This window comes from Girardinichthys multiradiatus, chromosome 9, assembly GCF_021462225.1.
Source record: "Girardinichthys multiradiatus isolate DD_20200921_A chromosome 9, DD_fGirMul_XY1, whole genome shotgun sequence".
Classification (NCBI taxonomy): domain Eukaryota; kingdom Metazoa; phylum Chordata; class Actinopteri; order Cyprinodontiformes; family Goodeidae; genus Girardinichthys; species Girardinichthys multiradiatus.
This window is the reverse complement of record NC_061802.1, coordinates 49,959,664-49,986,952: the sequence shown is the minus strand read 5'-3', so window position 1 is coordinate 49,986,952 and position 27,289 is coordinate 49,959,664. Positions and strand designations below refer to the sequence as shown.

At 42.3% G+C, this 27,289-nt stretch overlaps 1 protein-coding gene across 21 annotated transcripts in view; it reads left to right on the top strand.

Moving 5' to 3' along the window:
- The window catches only part of eps15l1a (epidermal growth factor receptor pathway substrate 15-like 1a), a 305,470-nt gene that overhangs the window by 118,369 nt on the left and 159,812 nt on the right, over positions 1-27,289 (top strand). For all 21 annotated transcript variants that reach the window (XR_007039479.1, XR_007039480.1, XR_007039478.1 and 18 more), the window contains one exon: positions 19,376-19,532. Coding sequence is in view for 16 of the 21 variants with exons in the window: in XM_047373747.1 (XP_047229703.1) it covers positions 19,376-19,532 (157 nt within the window). In the remaining 5 variants the exon portion in view is untranslated. The remainder of the gene's footprint in view (positions 1-19,375; positions 19,533-27,289) is intronic.

The following is a 27,289-nucleotide window of genomic DNA, read 5'->3' as shown; positions in this document are numbered from 1 at the left end:
AGAAAAAAATATCGAGGCACGTGACGTCGCCCGGTACGGCGGAGCCGGGGTCCCACCCTGGAGCCAGGCCTGGGGTCGGGACTCGTCGGAGAGCGCCTGGTGGCCGGGTTGCTCCTCGCGGGACCCGGCCGGGCCAAGCCCGAACGAGAGACGCGAGGCCATCCCCCAGTGGGCCCACCACCTGCAGGGGGAACCGTGAGGGACCGGTGCAAAGAGGATTGGGTGGCGGACGAAGGTGGAGACCTCAGCGGCCCGATCCCTGGATGCTTAGACTGGCTCTAGGGACGTGGAATGTCACCTCGCTGGGGGGGAAGGAGCCTGAGCTTGTGCGGGAGGTCGAGAGATATCGACTAGAAATAGTCGGGCTTGCCTCCACGCACAGCGTGGGCTCTGGAACCCATCTCCTTGAGAGGGGTTGGACTCTGTTCTACTCTGGAGTGGCCCACGGGGAGAGGCGGCGGGCTGGTGTTGCCCCCCAGCTCAGCCGTCTCGTGTTGGGGTTTACCCCAGTGGATGAGAGGGTCGTATCCCTGCGCCTTCGGGTTGGGGAGAGGTCTCTGACTATCATTTCAGCCTACGGGCCGAGTGGCAGTGCGGAGTACCCGGCCTTCTTGGCATCTCTGTCGGGGGTGCTGGATAGTGCCCCTCCCGGGGACTCCATTATTCTGCTGGGGGACTTCAACGCCCACGTGGGGAACGACAGTAACACCTGGAGAGGCGTGATCGGGAGGAATGGCCTCCCCGATCTGAATCTGAGTGGTGTTTTTTTATTGGACTTCTGTGCTAGTCACGGTTTGTCCATAACGAACACCATGTTCAAACATAAGGGTGTCCATCAGTGGACTTGGCACCAGGACACCCTAGGCAGGAGGTCGATGATCGACTTTGTTGTCGTATCATCAGATCTTCGGCCGCATGTTTTGGACACTCGGGTGAAGAGAGGGGCTGAGCTGTCCACTGATCATCACCTGGTGGTGAGTTGGATCCGCTGGAGGAGGAGAAAGCCAGTCAGACTTGGCAGGCCCAAGCGCATAGTGAGGGTCTGCTGGGAACGTCTGGCGGAGCCCTCGGCCAGGGATGTATTCAGCTCCCACCTCCGGGAGAGCTTCGACCAGATCCCGGGGGATGATGGAGACATAGAGTCCGAGTGGACCATGTTCTCCGCATCTATTGTCGATGCTGCTGCCCGTAGCTGTGGCCGTAAGGTCTGCGGTGCCTGTCGCGGCGGCAATCCCAGAACCCGGTGGTGGACATTGGCAGTAAGGGATGCTGTTAAGCTGAAGAAGGAGTCCTATCGGCTGTGGTTGGCTTGTGGGACTCCTGAGGCGTCTGACGGGTACCGTGAGGCCAAGCGTGCTGCGGCCCGGGCTGTGGCAGAGGCAAAAACACGGGCCTGGGAGGAGTTCGGTGAGGCCATGGAGAAGGACTACCGGTTGGCCTCGAAGCGATTCTGGCAAACCGTCCGTCGCCTCGGGAGGGGAAAGCAGTGCTTCGCCAACACTGTTTATAGTGGGGGCGGGGGACTGCTGACCTCGACTGAGGACATTATCGGGCGGTGGAAGGAGTATTTCGAGGATCTCCTCAATCCTGCCATCACGCATTCCGTGGTGGAAACAGAGGCTGGGGACTCGGGGTCGGACTCTTTCATCACCCAGGCTGAAGTCACCGAGGTGGTTAAAAAGCTCCGGGGTGGCAGGGCTTCGGGGGTGGATGAGATCCGCCCTGAGTACCTCAAGTCTCTGGATGTTCTAGGGCTGTCATGGTTGACACGTCTCTTCAACATTGCGTGGCGGTTGGGGACAGTGCCTCTGGACTGGCAGACTGGGGTGGTGGTCCCCCTTCATAAGAAGGACCGGAGTGTGTGTTCCAACTACAGGGGGATCACACTCCTCAGCCTCCCTGGCAAGGCCTACGCCAGGGTATTGGAGAGGAGAGTCCGACCAATAGTCAAACCTCGGCTTCAGGAGGAGCAGTGTGGTTTTCGTCCCGGCCGTGGAACACTGGACCAGCTCTATACCCTCTACAGGGTGCTCGAGGGTTCATGGGAGTTTGCCCAACCGGTTCACATGTGTTTTGTAGACCTGGAGAAGGCATTCGACTGTGTCCCTCGTGATGCCCTGTGGGGGGTGCTCCAGGAGTATGGAATCGGGGGCCCTTTACTAGGGGCCATCCGGTCCCTGTACGAGCGGAGCAGGAGTTTGGTCCGCATTGCCGGCACTAAGTCGGACCTGTTCCTGGTGCATGTTGGACTCTGGCAGGGCTGCCCTTTGTCACCGGTCCTGTTCATAACATTTATGGACAGGATTTCTAGACGCAGCCAAGGGCCGGAGGGGGTCGGGTTTGGGGACCAGTGGATTTCGTCTCTTCTTTTTGTGGATGACGTGGTCCTGCTGGCCCCCTCTAGCCAAGACCTACAGCATGCGCTGTGGCGGTTCGCAGCCGAGTGTGAAGCGGCTGGGATGAGGATCAGCTCCTCCAAGTCCGAGGCCATGGTACTCGACCGGAAAAGGGTGGCTTGTCCTCTTCAGGTTGGAGGGGAGTTCCTGCCTCAAGTGGAGGAGTTTAAGTATCTCGGGGTCTTGTTCACGAGTGAGGGAAGAATGGAGCGGGAGATCGACAGACGGATCGGTGCGGCTGCCACAGTAATGGGGGCGCTGTGCCGGTCCGTTGTGGTGAAGAGAGAGCTGAGCCGAAAAGCAAAGTTCTCATTTTACTGGTCGGTGTACGTTCCTACCCTCACTTATGGCCATGAACTTTGGGTCATGACCGAAAGAACGAGATCCCGGATACAAGCGGCTGGGAGGGGCTCGGAGTAGAGCCGCTGCTCCTCCACATCGAGAGGAGCCAGTTGAGGTGGCTCGGGCATCTATACCGGATGCCTCCTGGACGCCTTCCTTGGGAGGTGTTCCAGGCACGTCCCACCGGGAGGAGGCCCAGGACACGGCCCAGGACACGCTGGAGGGACTATGTCTCTCGGCTGGCCTGGGAACGCCTTGGGCTCCCCCCTGGGGGAACTGGAGGAGGTGTCTGGAGAGAGGGACGTCTGGGCGTCTCTGTTGAGTCTGCTGCCCCCGCGACCCGGTCCCGGATAAAGCGGAAGACGACGAGTACGAGTTCCAGGAAAGTCTGTACTGTCCTTTCACGTTGTAACCATGGCTGTGGGTCCCAACAGTAGCCCAAAAACTCATCTTCCCAATCATTGCACCCACAGAAGAATCACAACCATTCTTTGGCCTTCAACAACGCAAAAACAAACAAATGTTTCTGTGTTTTCACTACACCAACAAAATGAAGCCTATGTCTTTCCTTCTGGATTTTACAATGTAAATGCAGTGGTTCGTTATTACCCTAGGTGCTTAATTACATGGAACGTTATCAAAATATCCAGCAAAAGCAAAGATAATTAATCTTCTTACTCCACTTGGTATACTAGCAGTGACCATCAGCTAAATATTCTGAATATTAAAAATGTGACATATGATGTTTGTGGAAGGCCTGAGTACAGATCATTATTTCCATAGTTTCAGAATACCCAAAGAGAAATTTCATAAATGGCCTAATCTGTGGAGATCTTTTCAAAATGTTTTCTCAGCCATATCTCTTAATGCTGTAATTGATAAATTTTGTTATGACAATCTTCAGGATCCTGTTTTAAGATGAGTGCACATAGTCCAAAGAGATCTCAAACAATTTAGAAGCACAGCAACAGTTTTCTCGTACATGAATCCAAATTTACTAATGCTAAAACTATGGGGTAAGAACGCTGTCAAAAACAATGTGTATGTAAAGACAGAAATGTGTGCATATTAGTCAATAGTTGTCCATAAGTGAAATCCAAAAGAGGTATTGTATATTTTCTCTGTAAGAATACAAAATAAAATGTTACAGCTTCAAGAAATTACAAACACAAAGTTCAAGTATGATTTCTATGAGAATACGAATTTACATCAGCGACTTGGCGTCACGTGATCTCAGGCTGGTTAGTGGAGCACAGAGTTAGTCAATTCGCGTTGCACATGCGCTGTCACACTCCTCACCATCAGTGAACGTAGTGCTGGGATTGGATGATGGAAAAAGGTAATGGGAGATAATTCAGTCTAAAAGGAATATTAGGAACAGAGGGGAGATGGGGGGAGGAATCAAGAGTATTTTAAATAAAGGATTTTTCTTATTTTCATAAAATACAAAACTAAATGCATTTAAGTATTTTAAGCTGGCATTGACATTTTTATGACTCCAAACTAGATTTTGTTCCCACATAGTCTTTCCCCTCTAATAATCTAAATGCTGATAAATGTTCCAATATTTTATTTCTTAGTAATCTGAAATTACCTTGTGTACCTTTGTACTCCTACGTATTCTTTTAATCTTTAAACACTAAAAAATTAAACAAGGAGACTGGAGTTTCAGCCCCCCATCTATGGAAGCAAATTGTTACCATATTTCAAATGAAAAAGCATTTTCAGAAATGCTTTTTCATTTTAAGAATGTGGCTGCATTGTTTGACTCATAAATGAAATTAGTAATCAATAATCCTATTTGCATTTGCATTTTCTTCTTCAAGACTGCTCATTCCTTCACTAAATTAAAATGAAAAAGAAAAAGACATTTGAGATTTATTTTTCAAAATGTACCCCAGCAAATAGATACCAAAATTCAATTTGAAATGTAAAATTTGAAAATGAAAAAGCATTTCTGGAAATGCTTTTTCATTTTAAGACTGTGGCTGCATTATTTGACCCATAAATAAAATTAGTAATCAATCATCCTATTTGCATTTGCATTTTCTTCTTCATGACTGCACATTTTATGCCATAATCAAAAAGAAAACAAAGCAGACATTGCTTTTTCGTTTTCGTGGTCTGCCCGCAAAGTACTGCCCAGAACTCGAAAACGAAAAAGCATTCCGAGCTGCGGGCGCAGAAGAGTGACGTCAGCAGCCGCTCTTCCTCAGCTCCCTGCTGACCAAGTTACCCATCTTGTTCGGTAGGGGGCGCTGTGGACGTCTCCATTGCATTACATTGCAAACGTGCCAAGAAATTGATTGAATTGCAGCAGGGCTGAGCTCAATTTGTGGCAGTGGCAGGCAGAACTGGCAGTTCCGGTGGCAGACTGTGGCATCCTCATGGCCATCCTCATGGCCTGTTTTTAAGCATTTATTTATATTTTTCTGTGAGTGACAATTCAGAATAGCCGCTCATGCTCTATAATAAACCGGCTGTTTGTGCAATAAATCGTCATCCTTTCAACACGTCACACATACACATAGTGCTATTTATTTTCCATGTCAAGTAAATACAATCACCTTATGTTATGGGTCTAAAGCTGTTTATTAAATAATAATCAATAATGAAATCATTATGTAAAGGTAACAGGCTATAACAATAATGACAACCCATTTGCCGATAATCAGCATCAGCTTCCACAAAAACAGCGGCAACCGCATTGGCAAGCTTTTACGGCCGGTCTGGCACCTTCTGATATCCTTGCGGAATCCCGTGCCACCCTGCGGCAGGCTGTGGCAGTTCCGCCACAGCCTGCCACCGCAACTGCTGACGTCACTCTTCTGCGCCCGCAGCTCGGAATGCTTTTGCATTTTCGAGTTCTGGGCAGTACTTTGCGGGCAGACCACGAAAACGAAAAAGCAATGTCTGCTTTGTTTTCTTTTTGATTATGACATAAAATGTGCAGTCGTGAAGAGGAAAATGCTAATAGGATGATTGATTACTAATTTAATTTATGAGTCAAACAATGCAGCCACATTCTTAAAATGAAAAAGCATTTCTGAAAATGCTTTTTCATTTGAAATATGGTAACGATTTGCTTCCATACCCATCCTCTTTAGTGTTAAGTGGGCTTTATTTCTTTTCTTTTTTTTTTTTTTATAAAAGGACTTTACTTGTCTTTATTCCATTATAAAGAATCCTAGCCCTGGCTTGAAAACAAAACTTCTCAGCCCCAATCTGTATTCCCCAGAGTAGAAATTATGAGTATTAATGCATTTCAAAGGCATCAAAAGACCAGAAGTTGTCATTGGCTTAGATCTGTTTTTTAAGAGTGTATTATTTCTGGCTTGGACAATAATCAAAATTTAGGGATAGGGACAGCTCCTAATTTGCCCCACATCATATTTGCTCCTAACCCAGTTTATAAGAAGCTTCATACAAACATTATGCTAAAAAAACATAACAAAAACACATCAGTTTTAAAATAAATGGAAAGCATGCTTAAAAAAATTTGGTACGATGGTGTGAAATAATTCCACAGTTCTGGACGGAGGCCTTTTCTATGCAGAGTATTTTAGAGAACATGAGATTAATGTAATTTTGTGGTAGCACTGTCCAATCAGATTCTTTCTTACCTTCAGAAACAAAGATAACCCAATATCTTTCCATTCCCATTTTAAAAGTTTTTTTTTCTTTTTTTGGCTACGGAAAATGTGTTTAACAGAACCAGTTACTCTCAAAAATTTTAAAATGTTTTGCTGGTGAGATCTTAGGGAAAATAAAAAGTGTTTTTATGTTCCTGTGCAACACCGAAGTAATTAGGTTTCCTTTCCCTCCCCAGAGGAAAAAAAAATCAGAAACTGCAGAACCAAGCCTTTCATAGTTTTTGTCAGGATCTGATATAAGGTACAGTGTAAATCAACACGCTGCATGAATCAGAAGAGGGAAGGTAAAAAAAAATTTTCCTTCATGAGATCTGTCCTGAGAATAACATAGAAACACATGGTTACTGCTGAGTTTTGGAGATGTTGTAACTTCCTCTGCATTTTCATAACTTTTAATAACTAGAATAATTGACCCTGAATATTCCACGACAAAAGAGAACTTGTTTCTCTAAAAGAATTAACCGGAAAGTATCAAATGAGTTAAGTTATTGCCCTTTTAAAGATACTTTTCTAACCCTAACAATAATATTTTAACCCGTCCACGTCTGCAAGCGTGTCACATGAGCAGCGGTTGATAAGCGTTCTTCGTTGCAGAAATTAGGAAATGTGTGTGTGTTTGTACGTTACCTCTTAATCGCTGTCATGGCACACAGTCCTCTATCAGTCCAAAAACAACCAGGCCCTTCCCAGGTGTGTTGGTGGGACATTCACTTTAACTTCTCCAGGAGGGAGAAAGAACTTTGCTCCAGCCTGTTTCTCTTCTGCCCACATAAATTGTGCTTTCAATATAAATCCAGTGTATCGCTCTTCTGGCTCTGGCAAACAGCATGGATCGTTGTCCATCTCAGTGGGTTTGAGGCCAGACTTCTTCTGAGTTTCGTTCTGGTAAAAACTCACTCTGTCATTTGCAGCAGGCAGGCAGACCCTCTCTCTTTCAGGCCATGCTGAAGAAGCGTCTCTAGTGGGCAGGTTTCTAAAGTCTAGACTCAAAAACGCAGATGTTGCACTCAAATTCCATATATATGTGTGTGTGTGTGTGTGAGTGAGAGGCAGAAGAAAAAGTTTAGTATAGGTTTGGATTTTGCACACAGAAATATCAGTCAGTCAGTGAGTTGTTAACATGCCTGTCATTTCCTTCTAACTCTACTTTCTGTGTCTTCCACATTCTTCCTTCCAGAACATGGACTATGCTCCTTTTTAAACAACTTTATTTTCCCATCTCTAATGTCCCTTTTCACTTTTACCTTCTTTTCTGACCGATATATAATATTTAAGACAAACAAAACTTCCTGCATGAAGGTTTTAACTCTTTAACCCCTTAATTGATGCACTCTGTGCTTTTTGGTCCATATTTTTTACCATGTAGTCAAACATTTCTCCCTGAGGATGAGATGTCTCCTTAGAACTCATCTGACCCATTATGCACCCGTTAATAAGGGAATATTCCTTAAAACCTGCGGACATCTCCACAGGAGTTCAAAGCTTTCTGGCACTTCAATCGCCTTCCTCCCAGCCAAGTAGTCAGGAGAGCCTTATTCAATCACCTATAGGCTCCTAATCAATTGGCCAGGAGAGCCTCTCTCAACCACACAAAGGGAGGGAACTCTGCCAGCGAGCTACTGATCAGTTCGCAGTCATCCCAGCCACTAAGGGTGAGGACATGGACCGAACCATTGCCCAACTGCATCCACAGCTACGTCCTTTAAGTTGTACAGGTCCTTCTAAAAAAATTAGCATATTGTGATATAGTTCATTATTTTCTATAATGTAATGATGAAAATTTAACATTCATATATTTTAGATTCATTGCACACTAACTGAAATATTTCAGGTCTTTCATTGTCTTAATACGGATGATTTTGGCATACAGCTCATGAAAACCCAAAATTCCTATCTCACAAAATTAGCATATTTCATCCGACCAATAAAAGAAAAGTGTTTTTAATACAAACAACGTCAACCTTCAAATAATCATGTACAGTTATGCACTCAATACTTGGTCGGGAATCCTTTTGCAGAAATGACTGCTTCAATGCGGCATGGCATGGATGCAATCAACCTGTGGCACTGCTGAGGTCTTATGGAGGCCCAAGATGCTTCGATAGCGGCCTTTAGCTCATCCAGAGTGTTGGGTCTTGAGTCTCTCAATGTTCTCTTCACAATATCCCACAGATTCTCTATGGGGTTCAGGTCAGGAGAGTTGGCAGGCCAATTGAGCACAGTGATACCATGGTCAGTAAACCATTTACCAGTGGTTTTGGCACTGTGAGCAGGTGCCAGGTCGTGCTGAAAAATGAAATCTTCATCTCCATAAAGCTTTTCAGCAGATGGAAGCATGAAGTGCTCCAAAATCTCCTGATAGCTAGCTGCATTGACCCTGCCCTTGATAAAACACAGTGGACCAACACCAGCAGCTGACACGGCACCCCAGACCATCACTGACTGTGGGTACTTGACACTGGACTTCTGGCATTTTGGCATTTCCTTCTCCCCAGTCTTCCTCCAGACTCTGGCACCTTGATTTCTGAATGACATGCAGAATTTGCTTTCATCCGAAAAAAGCACTTTGGACCACTGAGCAACAGTCCAGTGCTGCTTCTCTGTAGCCCAGGTCTGGGGAATGCGGCACCTGTAGCCAATTTCCTGCACACGCCTGTGCACGGTGGCTCTGGATGTTTCTACTCCAGACTCAGTTCACTGCTTCCGCAGGTCCCCCAAGGTCTGGAATCGGCCCTTCTCCACAATCTTCCTCAGGGTCCGGTCACCTCTTCTCGTTGTGCAGCGTTTTCTGCCACACTTTTTCCTTCCCACAGACTTCCCACTGAGGTGCCTTGATACAGCACTCTGGGAACAGCCTATTTGTTCAGAAATTTCTTTCTGTGTCTTACCCTCTTGCTTGAGGGTGTCAATAGTGGCCTTCTGGACAGCAGTCAGGTCGGCAGTCTTACCCATGATTGGGGTTTTGAGTGATGAACCAGGCTGGGAGTTTTAAAGGCCTCAGGAATCTTTTGCAGGTGTTTAGAGTTAACTCGTTGATTCAGATGATTAGGTTCATAGCTCGTTTAGAGACCCTTTTAATGATATGCTAATTTTGTGAGATAGGAATTTTGGGTTTTCATGAGCTAAATGCCAAAATCATCTGTATTAAGACAATAAAAGACCTGAAATATTTCAGTTCGTGTACAATGAATCTAAAATATATGAATGTTAAATTTTCATCATGACATTATGGAAAATAATTAACTTTATCATAATATGCTAATATTTTGAGAAGGACCAGTATGTTCTAAGGTGGAACAATTCTATAACACTCGCACCTCATCCTCAGTAGAAATGTTTTGTAAATTTAAGCTTTCAATTTAATTAGTAGGACCTTTTTAATCTTGTAGAAATGTAAAAGGTCGAATCTGGATATTTTGTTGTAATTTGTTTTTAGGTTTAAACACAAGCTTGGTAAAACAAATAATGATAGTAATTATTAAATTATGCTGATTCAGGATCTCACCGTCTCTGAGAAAAAATCAGGTTCTTTCCGGATTCCAGTGCTGAGTCTCCAAGAACCTCGACGCAGAAGTCCTCCTTCCCTGTAACAGTAAATCAGGGTATGAGACAAGGAAACTCTTCCAAGGCTGGCCTAGCCCTTCCCCGTCAATGTCCTCAGAGGAATTCAGTCAAGGAATTCTGCCACGCAACGCCAAATTGTTGAAGAAAATTTGTATTTTCTAAAGAAAGAGAACGATGATAACCATTCAATCAGCTTTATTAATTTAGCTTTTAAGGGAGACAGGTCTTTCAGTATCAGACGTATTACTGAGCATAGCTGAGACCAATCTGATGAGACAAAGGTCGACACTTTCTTATATCAGCTTAGCAAAAACCCCATGTGGCCTGGCTATTTAAATTTTGCTGTCATAGGCTGTAAGTATTTACCTTTTATAACATATTACTTTGTTCATAGAAGAAAAAATATATACCACAATAGAAGCATTGACAAGAGTCAAAACGTTATTGGCAGTGTGTTTACTTCCTTTCACCCTATCCTGTAATTAGTGCCAAGCTTGAATGTGCATGTAGTTAACTTGTGATTAACCTGAACCCAGATGAAGCAGAGTTCAGGCACCATTTTCTGCAAACAAAAGGGAGACTGGCACAAAACATCATACAAACATGGGTTTGAACTGTTGCAAGGAAGAAATGTCTAGATTGTTATCGTTGAGTTGGTTCAGTAATAAGTTACACAAAATGTAAAGTAAATATAGATACTAGGGTCTAGGCGCATAGATTTTCATGGGTGGCTCTTAAAAGAGCTGTTGTAGGTCAGTCTTGTGGAGGACATGAATACATGGGCTACCATGGTAGTACTCCCTCTCCACAGAAGAATGCTTCTCTTGCATCTGTTGCATCTCTAGTCGCATTGTTTGACCCCATCCGCCTTAAACTTGAAAGTGGTTCTGCATGTGCTCCAGCTCCCCTCAGGTACATGCCCGTCTGCAGAGGTCCTCATGAAGTTGTGGCAAAGACAAGTGGCCTTAACACATTTCTCTGCAACTTCTGGATGGATTTCAAGCTCATGGCGAAACATTCTCCACTGTGCAGGCCAAATCCCAAATGCATCTACCACCACCAGCCAAGCCCAGGGAGAGATGGTAGTCGAAGAGACGTTACTCTGGGGTGATGCCACCTAGCCACATTTCTACTCAATGGGAATGCCACATCTGTCACAATGACATGCCGCTGGTGTCCTCTGTGGTCGACTCCGGGCAGGTGCTGTTCAGGAGGCAGATCGAGTTTGCCCTCACGCAGAACCTGACCAAAGGTGGAGTTGACCAAGACCCCCCTGTCACTTGCTCTGCCTTTTGCCCAACAACTGTAACCCAAAAACAGTATTGGGCATCCACAACAGTGAGAAGGAAAATGGTGGTCTCCCTTGTAGTTAAAAAAAAAACAGGGGCCAGGGGAGGGGGATGCTTTAACCTGACATGCTTCTCATCCAGGACACTACAGCACAGAAGGAAGTTCCATCGCTCTTGTTGTGGAATTTTCTTATCAAAGTGGGTAGAAGTTGACTCATAACAAGAGAAAATCCGGACTTTGTCTTATAAGTTTTATTCAAAGGCATTCAGCGTTTGAAGACCCTGACACTGAGGTTTAGTCAGTGAAACAGAGCCACGAACAGAAATCACAAACAGTATTTATACCAAAAATGAGGGTGTTATCTCAACTTCAAAGAGTTTTAGAAATATGGCCCCTAGACCCTCCCCGGGTCAGAGTTAACAAAGTTATTTATGAGGGCACCCATCTACCTTCCCTTGAAATATACACTTCAGGAAGTGTTAACCATAAAAGTCTCCAGCATTTGAATTTAGAGTCCATCTGCTCTAAATAACAGAACACTAATAAAACACAGAGGTCAGAGGAGAGAGGTGAAGGGAATATCAGAGCACTTTAAAAGAATTTTCCATTACACTCTGCAAACTCCTCCGCAATGGATCTCCAGTCTTCTGCTCCAGGCACAGCCATGAACCCCTCCACCAGGCAGTCCCAGATAGCAGTTGCCACATCTGGGATGATGGAGGAGACAGTGGAATTACCCACATGGAAGCTGCAATGGTCCAGAATGTGTCACCAGTGGCAATAAACTTGCATAAATAAAAATACAACCATGAACATCCAACTTGTTTACCAAAGTTTCATTAAAAAAATTTCAAAACTGAATATCTCTTCCAAGAATATATATTGTGCTCTGGTGGTTGTTGGACAAAACTTAAAAATAAATACATTTGATTAGCAGTTAATGATTAAAGCGTATAGCTATTGTTGACAGATGCACCTGGACAGCGTAAAATATGTTTTGACACAGTATTGTGATGTTACATTCAACAATCTAATGAGTTCATTTTAAAAGGATAAATATAATTAGAATCAGTTTTATTGCTAAGTGTGTGCACACAACAAACAAGGAATTTGACTCCATTACACTTTGCTCTCAGTAAAGAATTGTTTTTTTAATTTTTTTTATAATAATGGAAAAATGAAAAATTCCAATTTAAATATACATATATACACAATTGACTTTACAATAGAATACAGGTCCTTCTCAAAATATTAGCATATTGTGATAAAGCTCATTATTTTCCAAAATGTCATGATGAAAATTTAACATTCATATATTTTAGATTCATTGCACACTAACTGAAATATTTCAGGTCTTTTATTGTCTTAATACAGATGATTTTGGCATACAGCTCATGAAAACCCAAAATTCCTATCTCACAAAATTAGCATATTTCATCCGACCAATAAAAGAAAAGTGTTTTTAATACAAAAAACGTCAACCTTCAAATAATCATGTACAGTTATGCACTCAATACTTGGTCGGGAATCCTTTGGCAGAAATGACTGCTTCAATGCGGCGTGGCATGGATGCAATCAGCCTGTGGCACTGCTGAGGTCTTATGGAGGCCCAGGATGCTTCGATAGCGGCCTTTAGCTCATCCAGAGTGTTGGGTCTTGAGTCTCTCAACGTTCTCTTCACAATATCCCACAGATTCTCTATGGGGTTCAGGTCAGGAGAGTTGGCAGGCCAATTGAGCACAGTGATACCATGGTCAGTAAACCATTTACCAGTGGTTTTGGCACTGTGAGCAGGTGCCAGGTTGTGCTGAAAAATGAAATCTTCATCTCCATAAAGCTTTTCAGCAGATGGAAGCATGAAGTGCTCCAAAATCTCCTGATAGCTAGCTGCATTGACCCTGCCCTTGATAAAACACAGTGGACCAACACCAGCAGCTGACACGGCACCCCAGACCATCACTGACTGTGGGTACTTGACACTGGACTTCTGGCATTTTGGCATTTCCTTCTCCCCAGTCTTCCTCCAGACTCTGGCACCTTGATTTCCGAATGACATGCAGAATTTGCTTTCATCCGAAAAAAAGTACTTTGGACCACTGAGCAACAGTCCAGTGCTGCTTCTCTGTAGCCCAGGTCAGGCGCTTCTGCCGCTGTTTCTGGTTCAAAAGTGGCTTGACCTGGGGAATGCGGCACCTGTAGTCCATTTCCTGTACACACCTGTGCACGGTGGCTCTGGATGTTTCTACTCCAGACTCAGTCCACTGCTTCCGCAGGTCCCCCAAGGTCTGGAATCGGCCTTTCTCCACAATCTTCCTCAGGATCCGGTCACCTCTTCTCGTTGTGTAGCGTTTTCTGCCACACTTTTTCCTTCCCACAGACTTCCCACTGAGGTGCCTTGATACAGCAATCTGGGAACAGCATATTCATTCAGAAATTTCTTTCTGTGTCTTACCCTCTTGCTTGAGGGTGTCAATAGTGGCCTTCTGGACAGCAGTCAGGTCGGCAGTCTTACCCATGATTGGGGTTTTGAGTGATGAACCAGGCTGGGAGTTTTAAAGGCCTCAGGAATATTTTGCAGGTGTTTAGAGTTAACTCGTTGATTCAGATGATTAGGTTCATAGCTCGTTTAGAGACCCTTTTAATGATATGCTAATTTTGTGAGATAGGAATTTTGGGTTTTCATGAGCTGTATGCCAAAATCATCCGTGTTAAGACAATAAAAGACCTGAAATATTTCAGTTAGTGTGCAATGAATCTAAAATATATGAATGTTAAATTTTCATCATGACATTATGGAAAATAATGAACTTTATCACAATATGCTAATATTTTGAGAAGGACCTGTATAAGTGAGATAAGTTCAAGTATGCATGGTTTTATTCTGAAACTCTGTGGAAACAATCATCTCATTTTGAACGTGACTAAAACAAAGGAGATGATTGTAGATTTTAAGAGAAACAGGAATAAGTCAAAAACTATTTCTATCATGGGAGAAGAAGTGGAGGTGGTGAAGGAGTATAAATACCTCGGTGTTCACCTGGACAACAGACTAGAGTGGAGATGCAACTGTGAAACCATCTACAATAAGGGACAGAGCAGACTGTACTTCTTGAGGAAGCTTAGGTCCTTTGGTGTTTGCAGCAAGATGCTGCATATCTTCTATAAGTCTGTTGTTGAGAGTGTGATCTCTTCTACCATCATCTGCTGGGGAAGCAGCATCAGAGCCAGGGACTTAAAAATGATCAACAAGCTGATAAAAAAGGCTGGCTCTGTTCTGGGGACTCCTCTGGAACCTCTGGAGATCATTGTGGAAAGAAGGATTCTTCATAAAATGAAGAACATTATGGAGAACCCTGAGCATCCTCATCATGAGACTGTCCTACAACAACAGTGTCTTCAGTCAGAGGCTTCTTCAGATCTGCTGTAAGACGGAGCGCTACAGGAGATCCTTGCTGCCCACAGCCATCAGCATCCACAACGGCTCTTTGAGGAAACCTGCATAATATGAGCTGCAACAACATTTAATTTCCCTTTGGGATTAATAAAGTATTTTTGAATTGAATTGAATTGAATTTATATAGCGCTTTTCAGCAACAAGTCACTCAAAGCGCTGTACACGAGGAACAACATTACAATGATACAGAAAATCAAACAGAAAAACAAATCAAATGACATTAATAATCCTTGGGGGTTTACTGGTAAGAGCTGGTTCTAATCCAATCTTTCTAAAAGAGGTAATTAGATCATTAAGTCCTCTGTGGTAAGGAATTCATCCTGTGCTAGAAGAAAAATGATAATATTAGTCCTTGAGGTGGCTGGTATGAGGCAGCTGTGGTCCCATCATTCAAACAGTAACAGTCATGGGCACTCACTGAAGTCTAAGTAGAGAAGCTGGGTCACTGGTAGGTCCAGACCTTTTAAATACTAATGTTTGGCTGTCACTGGGATGAAATTGTTGTAATACAATCCTTCTAAGAAATCTAAAAATCTATGAATCATTCTAAGAAATCTAAAAATCTCTGGTCATTGGTGTAAAAACAGCTGTAGTAAAATTTTCAAAGACTAATAATATTTGGCTTTTGCTGGTAATCCTTCTGAGAAATCTAAAAATGTATGAAAAATAATGAAATCACTCATTTAGGTAAAGTAAGATAGGAGGAAAATAAATCATATTTCAGACTCTATTCTGAGCAGAATAGTGTCTGAAATAGTACAAAAAACCTCAGCAGGGGTAAGCCACACACATATATGTAAAGATTCAGCAAAGGTACGGTGGAATCTTGAGGGTGCGAATATATATAAGTCTGAGTGTGTTTGCAAGAATTAGACTGTTCAACACTGATAGAAGCGCCATTGTCCTGGAGAAGAGAGGTGGACGTTTTATCAATCGGCCGCATAGTCTGATCAGCACACAGCTGGTAGGGGAGTGCTGGGGAAGAGCATCGTGTTTATTTAACATCCAGGAGATATTTTGTCGATAGCCAGTTAGCAGAAGTTACCAAGGACACATTGGGGCCCCAGATTTAGAAAAACAATAAATGTTGTGGTTCAGGCAGTTGTGAATTTCCAACTACCTTAAGAGATTTGCTGGTATGTCTAAATTGCGAATCCAAATAGCAAAATTTCTGGTACTTTCCGCAGATCTGAAGCGTACAACTTCTCCAAGATTACAGGTCCTTCTCAAAATATTAGCATATTGTGATAAAGTTCATTATTTTCCATGATGTCATGATGAAAATTTAACATTCATATATTTTAGAGTCATTGCACACTAACTGAAATATTTCAGGTCTTTTATTGTCTTAATACAGATGATTACAGCTCATGAAAACCCAAAATTCCTATCTCACAAAATTAGCATATTTCATCCGACTAATAAAAGAAAAGTGTTTTTAATACAAAAAACGTCAACCTTCAAATAATCATGTACAGTTATGCACTCAATACTTGGTCGGGAATCCTTTTGCAGAAATGACTGCTTCAATGCGGCGTGGCATGGAGGCAATCAGCCTGTGGCACTGCTGAGGTCTTATGGAGGCCCAGGATGCTTCGATAGCGGCCTTTAGCTCATCCAGAGTGTTGGGTCTTGAGTCTCTCAACGTTCTCTTCACAATATCCCACAGATTCTCTATGGGGTTCAGGTCAGGAGAGTTGGCAGGCCAATTGAGCACAGTGATACCATGGTCAGTAAACCATTTACCAGTGGTTTTGGCACTGTGAGCAGGTGCCAGGTTGTGCTGAAAAATGAAATCTTCATCTCCATAAAGCTTTTCAGCAGATGGAAGCATGAAGTGCTCCAAAATCTCCTGATAGCTAGCTGCATTGACCCTGCCCTTGATAAAACACAGTGGACCAACACCAGCAGCTGACACGGCACCCCAGACCATCACTGACTGTGGGTACTTGACACTGGACTTCTGGCATTTTGGCATTTCCTTCTCCCCAGTCTTCCTCCAGACTCTGGCACCTTGATTTCCGAATGACATGCAGAATTTGCTTTCATCCGAAAAAAGTACTTTGGACCACTGAGCAACAGTCCAGTGCTGCTTCTCTGTAGCCCAGGTCAGGCGCTTCTGCCGCTGTTTCTGGTTCAAAAGTGGCTTGACCTGGGGAATGCGGCACCTGTAGCCAATTTCCTGCACACGCCTGTGCACGGTGGCTCTGGATGTTTCTACTCCAGACTCAGTTCACTGCTTCCGCAGGTCCCCCAAGGTCTGGAATCGGCCCTTCTCCACAATCTTCCTCAGGGTCCGGTCACCTCTTCTCGTTGTGCAGCGTTTTCTGCCACACTTTTTCCTTCCCACAGACTTCCCACTGAGGTGCCTTGATACAGCACTCTGGGAACAGCCTATTTGTTCAGAAATTTCTTTCTGTGTCTTACCCTCTTGCTTGAGGGTGTCAATAGTGGCCTTCTGGACAGCAGTCAGGTCGGCAGTCTTACCCATGATTGGAGTTTTGAGTGATGAACCAGGCTGGGAGTTTTAAAGGCCTCAGGAATCTTTTGCAGGTGTTTAGAGTTAACTCGTTGATTCAGATGATTAGGTTCATAGCTCGTTTAGAGACCCTTTTAATGATATGCTAATTTTGTGAGATAGGAATTTTGGGTTTTCATGAGCTGTATGCCAAAATCATCCGTATTAAGACAATAAAAGACCTGAAATATTTCAGTTAGTGTGCAATGAATCTAAAATATATGAATGTTAAATTTCCATCATGACATTATGGAAAATAATGAACTTTATCACAATATGCTAATATTTTGAGAAGGACCTGTATATCCTTTAACCTCCAACCGTTGCCACGCTGCGATTCTGTTCAAGAATCGTGTCCAGCTTGTGATTCTGCTCTCTTAACATTTCAGTCTGAGTGTTGATCGCTCTACAGACTCCATCCAACATTGCAGGCAGCTTTGGAATGCTTTGAACACCCGCCCACGTTTTGCGAATCACTCAATAAGCCAGGTAACCACCAACTCCAAAAAGCAGAAATCCTGTTATCAAAAGTCCAAATATGTACACATTTTCTATGTCCTTGACCGACATCGTAGTCAGGAACACAATCTTCCACTGCTGCCAAGAATCCATTGTGTATCCAGAGAAAAATGTCCCGTATGTACTAGAGGGTCTCCTTTACCCTGTCTTCCCGTAGGAAAAAAGAAATTTGACCAATTACGTTGATCATTGAATACATTGAATTTGGTGCGGATCAGATGATATATGTGGAAATTAGAACCAAACATATGGCCACTCTGTGACATCTCACTTCGCCATGCTGCCATGGCCATACCCTCCAGAGTCTCTGTGTTCCAAACGAGTTTCCAAGTCTAAAGGATGAAAGTGAGCACATACAGGTCGTCGCTGCATAAGCTTAGTCAGTAGCTATGTCTATAATGGAGACATTGAAAAAACATTAAACATTGAAAGACTGGGCCTAGTGGTAAATGGACTGAATTTATATAGCGCATTTCCAGTCATACAGACTGCTCAAAGCACTTTACACTAGAGCCACATTCACCCAATTGAACTCACTAATGCTCACACACCAATACGCAGATCCGTAGGCAACTTGAAGTTAAGTGCCTTGCCCAGGGGCACATTGACAAACAGCAGGAGGAAGCTGGAATCGAACCCACAACCTTCCGATTGCAAGACGACTACTCTTCCTACTGAACCACAGTCGCCTCTAAGTGTATCATCTATAGAAGTTGAATGTTAAGTTGTAGCTCAGCCGATGAACCCTGCAGGAAATTATCACAGCTCAACAAAATGCCAGGCCAGATGTATCTTCTGTGAAGAGAAAAATCCAAGAGAGAACATAAAGTTAAAAGCTTAAACACCAGCAAATAATGCAAAATTGTAGAGTAGTTGGCGAATGTAGCATTGGTAAAAGAAATACACTAATTAAAAAGTTTGGAAAGAGTTAATGTTCTACGTGTTTATTGGTGTTGTGTCTGACCAAGTCTCACCGTCGTGGCATGTTTCTCCACCAGTTTTGCTTCTACACAATGTTTATTAGCATCAACTTAATCCCATTGTACATAATTAAATGTTGCTATCAATGTCTTACAACATGGACCATTTTCAAAACGAAGTTAGACCAACTTGTTATCTGTCTTCTGACATACTTTCAAGTTGATTGGGTAAAAGAAAATCAGAGAGGGACCTTTCCAAGTGAAAAAAGTGACTTCATGTTCTCAGGGGGCGAGGCTTTGATGATGTCAGCATATGACCACAGGCAATCGTTGGCATCCTAAAGGCCATTAATCATACCAACTTTAGGGCAGGAGAGTAATAAGTAATAAGAAATTCTGCGATGACAGTAGTCCTTCACAGCAATTCGCTACTCTGACCTAAATATAAGTCAAGGTACTCTTTCTTGTTTTTAGATTTGTGCTTTGTCAGTATTGACATTACTCTCAATAATCTTTTAATATTTGCATGACAGATTTTCTCTCTACTTATTAATTGCATTCTATGCATTTTTTTTACATTGTTTTACTGATAGTATCTTTCACAGTGACTCAAACAGCACCTGAAACATACAAAGATATAGTAGTATTCTGTCAGTCTGCTCAGTAATACTGTATAGAATAAATGTGTTTTGTTAACTCTGTATGATTCTGCTCTGTAGGTCATTGGCAGATACAAGGCAGATAGGCAAACTGAACAGGGAGCAGTTTGCCCTTGCCATGCACCTCATCCATCTTAAAGTAAGCAAGGGCATTGACCCCCCCCAAGCCCTCACTTGTGACATGATACCTCCATCAGAGAGGGGTACTCCCATACCTGTAAGTAAATCACACAAATGTTCTTTAGTTATTTATATAGTGCCAATTCACTACACACTGATTCTAGTTATTAAACAATCCAGTCAAGTTCAGTTTATTATTCAGACTGATTAAAATGTTTTCTGTCTCAGGAAACCCAGCATATTGCATTGAGTCACTAACTTGCAGCATTCACTCTTGTATGAGCATGTAATGACAGTGGACAGTGGCTTGCATTGTGGTGTTGATTTTGCAGTGGAAAAGAAAATTCCCCTTTAACATGAAGAAACATCTAGCAGACCCTGGCTCCATGTAAGAGGTCATCTGCCATAAATGACAAGAGGTTTGAGAAGACTGCATACTCACAAAAAAATCAAATAATAAACAAAAAACAACTACACAGAAGCGCTTATCCTGGAGTGCTTTCTGTGTTAAAGAAAAATGAAAAGTTAATGACAGTAGTAGCTCCTTTTGTGGGTTCATCAAGGAGAGAAACACAGCTAAGCAGAAAAGCTCCGTGCCAGTTTCCAAGTCTAAAGGATTAAAGAGATCACTTGCAGTTCATCGCTGTAAAAGCTATGTCTAGGATAGAGACGGTTGAACATTGAAAGGCTGGGCCAAGTGTATCATCTATAGACGTTGAACGTTAAGTAGTAGCTCAGCCGATGAACTCTCCAGGAAGTTGTCACACATAAACAAAATGCCAGGCCAGATGTATAATCTGTGAAGAGAAAAGTCCAAGAGAGAACATAAAGTTAAAAGCTTAAATACCAGCAAATAATGCAAAATTGTAGAGTAGTTGGCAAATGTAGCATTGGTAAAAGAAATACACTAATTAAAAAGTTTGGAAAGAGTTAATGTTCTATGTGTTTATGGGTGTTGTGTCTGACCAAGTCTCACCGTCGTGGCATGTTTCTCCACCAGTTTTGCTTCTACACAATGTTTATTAGCATCAACTTAATCCCATTGTACATAATTAAATGTTGCTATCAAGGTCTTACAACATGGACCATTTTCAAAATGATTTTACTTTGTACATTGTTCTTTTTAAATGATACAATCAGACAAAATTACCAATCACTTCTATACTAGCCACTTTAAAATAGCATAATGGAACAAAAAACAAATGCTTGCCCGGGAATGTTTACATTGTCTTTGTCTAAACATTTGTGAAGGCAAAGCATAAGGTACAGGTTAACTCTTTATGCTATATAGGTAACTGCTAATGTCATTATTCTTTGTTTTCTCTGTTGTTTTTGGTGTTTAAAGGTTTTTTTACTGTGTCTCCCTAATTTAAAGAAGGGGGACTAAAGATAAACACATTTTATGTGATATGCTAATTTCCTCATCAAATAAGTCTTTATGTCTGGGCAGTTTTTATAAAGCAAGTTATAACACAAAGGGCTTTACAGGGGTTAAAAAAGGGTAGTTAGCCAACTCAGGACACACGCCCAAGAAAAAAAAAATTGTCACAATCTGTCACAAGCCAAGCATTACGGCTTTAGCTATAATGCTCCACTTGATATATATCAGAAAAACTTTATAAGAATTTGTTTTGGGATTATTTCAATAATGGACACGGAAGCTAAAACAAAACAGAAAAAAAGAAGGAAGTAAGGATGAGCGGTGGGGTAAAAAGTTAAAATGGAGAAGAGATAAGAATAGAGGAGAGAAAGAAGGATAAAGAGAATACAAGGTAACACCCTAGAAGTGCTTCCACACCTGCAGAAAGAGAGAGAAAAACACAGGGATAAACAACAAATGCATATATAGCAATAACAACATTACTGCAAAGTACACGGTACTAAATAATCTGTGTATCTGTAAACAACTAAATCCAAGTATCTGAATCCAAACAGATTGCGTGTGCTATTTTTACGCCACGTTTGTTGCTAGTCAAAAAGAAAGCTGAAAGAAAGTTGTAGCTTTTAGTATTTTCATGTTTTTAAATGTTTTTACTGTTGTTTTGTAGGACTTTGAGATTCCTATATAAATCTAATTTATTATTATTATGTTTTTAATATTATATTTTTATTATAACCTCAAACTCCATGGGTTCGAACTTGATCCCTTTTACGTCAGCTCTGCTCTCCAACACTCTCCATGGTGACAGCCAGTAGCACACACAATTTCCTAATTTAAATAGGCCAGTCCTAACCACTTTTGCACCTGTTATCCATTGTGCACGGAATTGTTCTAAATTACCCGCAACACCCTCATTCATTGCACATGCAATTCCTTTTTTTTGCACAGGCAATTTAGCATTTTTTATTAAGAGTCTTTGAAGATCAGGCCTGTAGTATCCAAAGCAGTGTTACAGTATCCAAACCTTTTGCTATTGGAGCCTTACCTGCTCAATAATGGACTAATCACACAATATTGTAATAAGACAAAGTAGTCTGGTTTTTGCACATCTGTAAATCATTTTAGATCTAAAAAATTAAAAGGCACTTGCATGTTTGCCTTGTTAAAATAAAAAAAAACGCATGAAATGTTCTAAATCTTTCTGGTCGATGGTTTTCTCATATCTAGAACCATTTTTGTGTACTATCAGCAACAAGAGCCAGATATGGATCGTTCTGTTTTCACAAGTTTTGAAATGAGGGTCTAAATTAAGTAAGTATGCCAAAGTCTGCTTAGCAAAAGTGACTGGATGTCTATTGTTCTAATAAATTTGATTTCTATTGGTGATTTTATTGTCAGCACATTCAACTTTGTACAGAACAAAGTATTCAATGAGAATATTTCATTCATTCAGATCTAGGATGTGTTATTTGTTGTTCCCTTTATTTTTTTGAGCAGTGTAGTAATTTTACATAATGTTTCATCGATTTCTGTGATTTATCAGTCAAGCTGTTCTACTCCAGCCATCCACAGCTACCAATGAGGATGTGAAATCAGAGCTGGCAGTGGTTTGGCAGCGCTTCACTTTATATCAATGCCACTGGTGGCTGGACGGACACTCAGCTTATGTAACGTGCATTACATCCCTGTTCATGATTTGGACTGCCAGGTACGTAGCTGGCCGACACTGCCAAGAGAGAATTTATTGTTGTCATTGTCTTGCATGGCTGTTAAGAGTGCTTTCCTCAATTCATGAAAACGTCTTTGAATGCTTTTCAGGATTGGATGTCCAGGTTTATTATAGTGGAATCTGTTTGGTGGTTGTGTTAAGGTTCTGATTTGCTGCTCTGGTTCTGAGATTGATACATTTGTGTCAGGGGGAATATCAGGTTGATGAACTTGATGGCTGCGTCGAGGTCATTGGCTGAGGGGCATCAGGAACAGGTGTTGAACGTAGCTTTGAAACGTCCACTGTGGTGGTAAACCGCTCAGGCTCTGCGCTAAGTGGGTTATGCCAATCGGACGACAGGATATCCTCATCCGACAATGGTTCATCCTCAGGAAAGGTTGGAGATGAGGTATGGTTGACTTGTCTTTTTTTAGGTGGTTGCTTGAGTTGAGACGTGGTGGGCAAGTATCCACAAGGCCAAAGCAAGTCACAGTGTAGAGTTCTTAGAGGTTTGTCTGTGTGCTCGGGTCTTATGGTGTACACAGGTAAGGTACCAGCTCTCTTAAATACCACGTAGACATCAGACTCCCACTTGTCAGCAATTTTGTATTTATTTCTTATTCTGACATTTTGGACCAGTTCTGAAGCAATGACATTCCTGTCAAAGCGAGCTTTGTTCATCATTGTCTTCTCACTGTTTTCAATAGCCAGATGGTAACTTTTTTCAACATGTGATCTTTAAACATACTCTGGGTGGGTTTGGCTGGGTTTATCCACAGACAGGCCAAAAACTAGATCAATAAGGAGCCTTGGTTTGATAACCAAACATGCCAAACATCAGCTCATAAGGTGTAAATCTAGTGGTGTCATTGCATGTGCAATGACAGGTGTGCACGAGAGGCAAAAGGGTGCAAAAAGGCTCTCTTCAACTGTTGCTGATAGGCTCCTGCCTCTGCTTCATCATATGGTATAGCAGAGTTTGCTCTAAAAACACGTCTCATCCTATCCAAGAAATTTTGTGGGTCTTCTTCCTCCTTCTGTTTGCATTGTGAGATTTTATCATAATCTGCTGTCTGTATATAAACTCTTCGAATTCTTTCATAGAGTAAGCGTAAGGCGTCCCTTAAATCTAGTGAATTATGTGCTAGTATGTCACCATTATCATTGCATCCAGTGAAACCTCCTGCTACTCTGCACCAGCGATGACCAAACAGCTGGGTAAAACACTGGAGCATCTCTCTGCCATTAAGATGAAAACTTCCTATGAGTTCTGTAATAGCGTCTAGAAATTCTTCCACGCCTTCTTGTATCGATGGGATACCTTTTAAAGCAGCAGTTCTGTCTTCCTGTGTCCATGGTCTATATACTAGAATAGTTGGCGGCTGTCGGTGATTAATGTCACCTATGTTTGGATTTGCTACCTCAACTAGAGGAAATGTGTCTCCCTCTAAATTTATTTCAGATGGATGAAATTTTTGTTCGTGAGCCATTAACGCTTCGCCTGGGTATATGCTGGGGGTAGTTTTCTTATTTTGACTCCTAGTTCGCACTCCTGTGTCCCACCAGGAATTAGGACACCAGGGCTCACTAGAAGAGCTCTGTTCTTCTGTTTTAAAAGGATTACTTAATTTTTTTTGCTTACTTATAGGAGTTTTAGGAACTGCTACAGCTCCTTCTATCTCTCCTCCAATTTGCTGTGCTCCAGCCTCCTGTCCTGCAGCTGTCTGCACAGCAGGGGGCTGAACACCTCGCTGTCTGGATGCGAACACTGTTTCCTCATGTGGGCGCACCAAGACTGCAGCTGTCAGCTTCTCCTGTCGCTTCTCCTCCTTATCTTGCCTCTGAATGTTTCTTAATTTACTTTGTTCCAGCCATTTGTCTGAAAATTTATACTCAACCTTTCTCTTTTCCTTTTTAGTTGGTTTCTTGGTTGTTATTATTTCTAATTTTAAATCCCTTTGCAATTTTAAGATATCGTTAATATTTAGTTTACCCAAGAAACCATGTTTTTTATTCCATCTATGACAGATCATACCTGCTCCTTTTACATAATTCTCCATAAACTTTACATCTCCTTCTAAGTTAGTTAGTTTACTTTGTTTCTTCCCCATGATGTTTAATTTTAGTTCACAATACTATAAATGTCCCAGATAGAAGTTCACTGGCATGAGATTCAAGGAGAGGACATTAACACACCCTTCTACTGCGACTAATTCGCAGCGGTGTTAATTTTCTGGGATTAAACCCGACCTTTATCTCCAAGAATCACCAATACGTCTTTCTATTCTGGGCAAAAGAAAACACAAGACCAGCAGAATCCTACTAAGATTCTTCCAAAATGCTTAGTCTTCCAAACACACAAAACAACACTCACACAGTTAGTATTTTAACATATTTATGTCCCTTCAGCAATATGTATGGTCGACCTAGTTTAGTTTATGAGCTCCCTTTATTATTTAACACTTAATTTCATTCCCTTCCGGCAGAATGTTACCAACCAAATTATCCAGTTCACTTTACGGCGCCTAGTCGTTTTTAATCTCTTTACGGCGAGATAACTACCTAAATTTATCACTATTTCTTTGCGGCGAAATAACACCTTTCCAATGCAGTGTCCTTGCGGCGACACACTACCAAACAACTTGTAAATACTTTTCTTCTTTCATTTATATAGTGCTTACTCTTATCTCAAGTACTGTATTTTAAAACTGTCTCACCTCGGAGTTGACTTCTAGGTGACTCTGTCGGACCTCCAGAGTCACCCCGTGCCGAGTAAGACAATAATCCACCGGCCAGATGCGAATGTCACACACCGGGACTTTCAGCCACCAGGCCTAGATGCGGCTGTGCGGCAGCGCTTAACTCGACGTCAGGCTGCTCCCGGAGATCCGCCAGTCACTGCAAAGAAAGATAAAATCAGTTCAGTTCTTATAATATCTGGCTCCGAAGGACCAAATTAATGATAGGTATTATTTAGTCAACTCAGAGGTAAGGAAACGACAGTCAGTTATACTTGCGGCAAGGGTAGGTCACACTCTGCAGTGCAAAACTACAAAGTATTAACACTCCTCCCTCTTTATTTATACATGCTTGCTCACACACAGTTCAAACAACATTCAAGGTGTGTGTGTGTGTGTGTGTGTGTGTGTGTGTGTGTGTGTGTGGGGTCAGAAAGGTTAGGGTTCACGTGTCTTGATTCTAGAGAAAGGAGTGAGGATTAGTGCCAGTCCCTAGATGTTGCTGATAATAGCATAACTCATCCTTCTCTCTTATCTCTTTGTCTATGATATGTGGGGGAAGAAAGCACTTAGAGCAGACACAAGTGATAAACAATATAAAAAGTCATAAAAACCCTAACAATGCCCCTCTGCAGAAAGGTGTCACAGGCAGACACAGAGTCAGGCCAGGTGTAGCTTCTAGGAAGAGAAAAGAGAGAGAACATAAAGTTAAAAACTGAAATAACAGCAAATAATGCAAAATTGGAGAGTAGTGTGAGAATGTAGCGAAGAGGGTGAAAGTGGTCATTATGTCCTCCAGCAGCCTAAGCCTATAGCAGCATAACTACACAGATAGTTTCAGTTCAGATTATTTATCTATATAGTGCTTATTTACAACAATGTCGTCTCAAGGCACCCCACAAAGGGTCTGGAACGGCGCGGGGCCGCCAGGGAGGCCAGACCAAACCACCGAGTGCCAGAGCCTGGCCACCCCAGAACGGGCCACGTGTAGAGGCACTAAGTAAAATAATAAACTGATAAAGTTTGTCCAACTTGCGCCCACTGATGGTCATTGTTATACTAAAAACCACAAGGATTGGGATACCTCTCTCTGTCTGACTGATTACAACCATTAGAAAAGAGAAGGGGTCATACAGGTAGCAGAAATGGAGGGTGTGTTTGCACCTCAACCATAACTGAGCCGGTTTAGGCTAAACCTGACTCCCCCTTACTCCATCAAACAGGGAGGGAGGAAGGCGGAGGTAAAAAATGAGGAAGATAGCCTAAGCCCCTCTAACTATAAGCTTTATCAATGGTAATGAATGACTAATAGAAAACTGAGGTTGTGATGTGGCTCCGCTTGGTGTCCCCTGCTGGCCAGGAAAGAGGAACAGCTGGTCCACAATTTGATTGGAACTCCCTCCTTCATCCTCTTCACTGAGTTCCAAAGTGTCCAAATGTGTTTTTATTTGTGACATCACATCTTGTAAAACAACATCAAATTTTTGTTCATTGTTCCATGCAATTTATTTCAGTTCATCCAGGTAGTTAGGGAGGTCAGGGGGGATAGTTGACATTTCATGCGACTGTGCATTGGTCTGGAAGTAATGTAATTCAAAATGGGATATCAGGGTTCTCGCCAGAAACAAGTGTATGCGGCAAAATAGGCTTGAGTGCAGTTAAAGCACTATTATCATTATACTCAACGATCAGTTTTTTGTTAAGAGGACTAGACACATCATCATTAGCAAATACCTTTTTAATAGACCTGTATAGCTTTAAGACATCTATGATTTCTTCACTTTTTTCTGAGTTATACCAGAAATTGCAACACACTGTCTATCCCAGATTTTTCCAAAAAACTCAAACACGCCAAATGAGCAATAACAATAGATCAAAAAGTTCTAGGTTGGATGACTGGGTAGGTCACCACATGTAACGTTTGAATAAATATAGTTACCTAAGGACTAGTTACTGCCATGGTATATATATAACTGGAGACAGAGAACCAAGTTCGTTATGGGAGCTTTTGGTGAATAAAAAGGCAA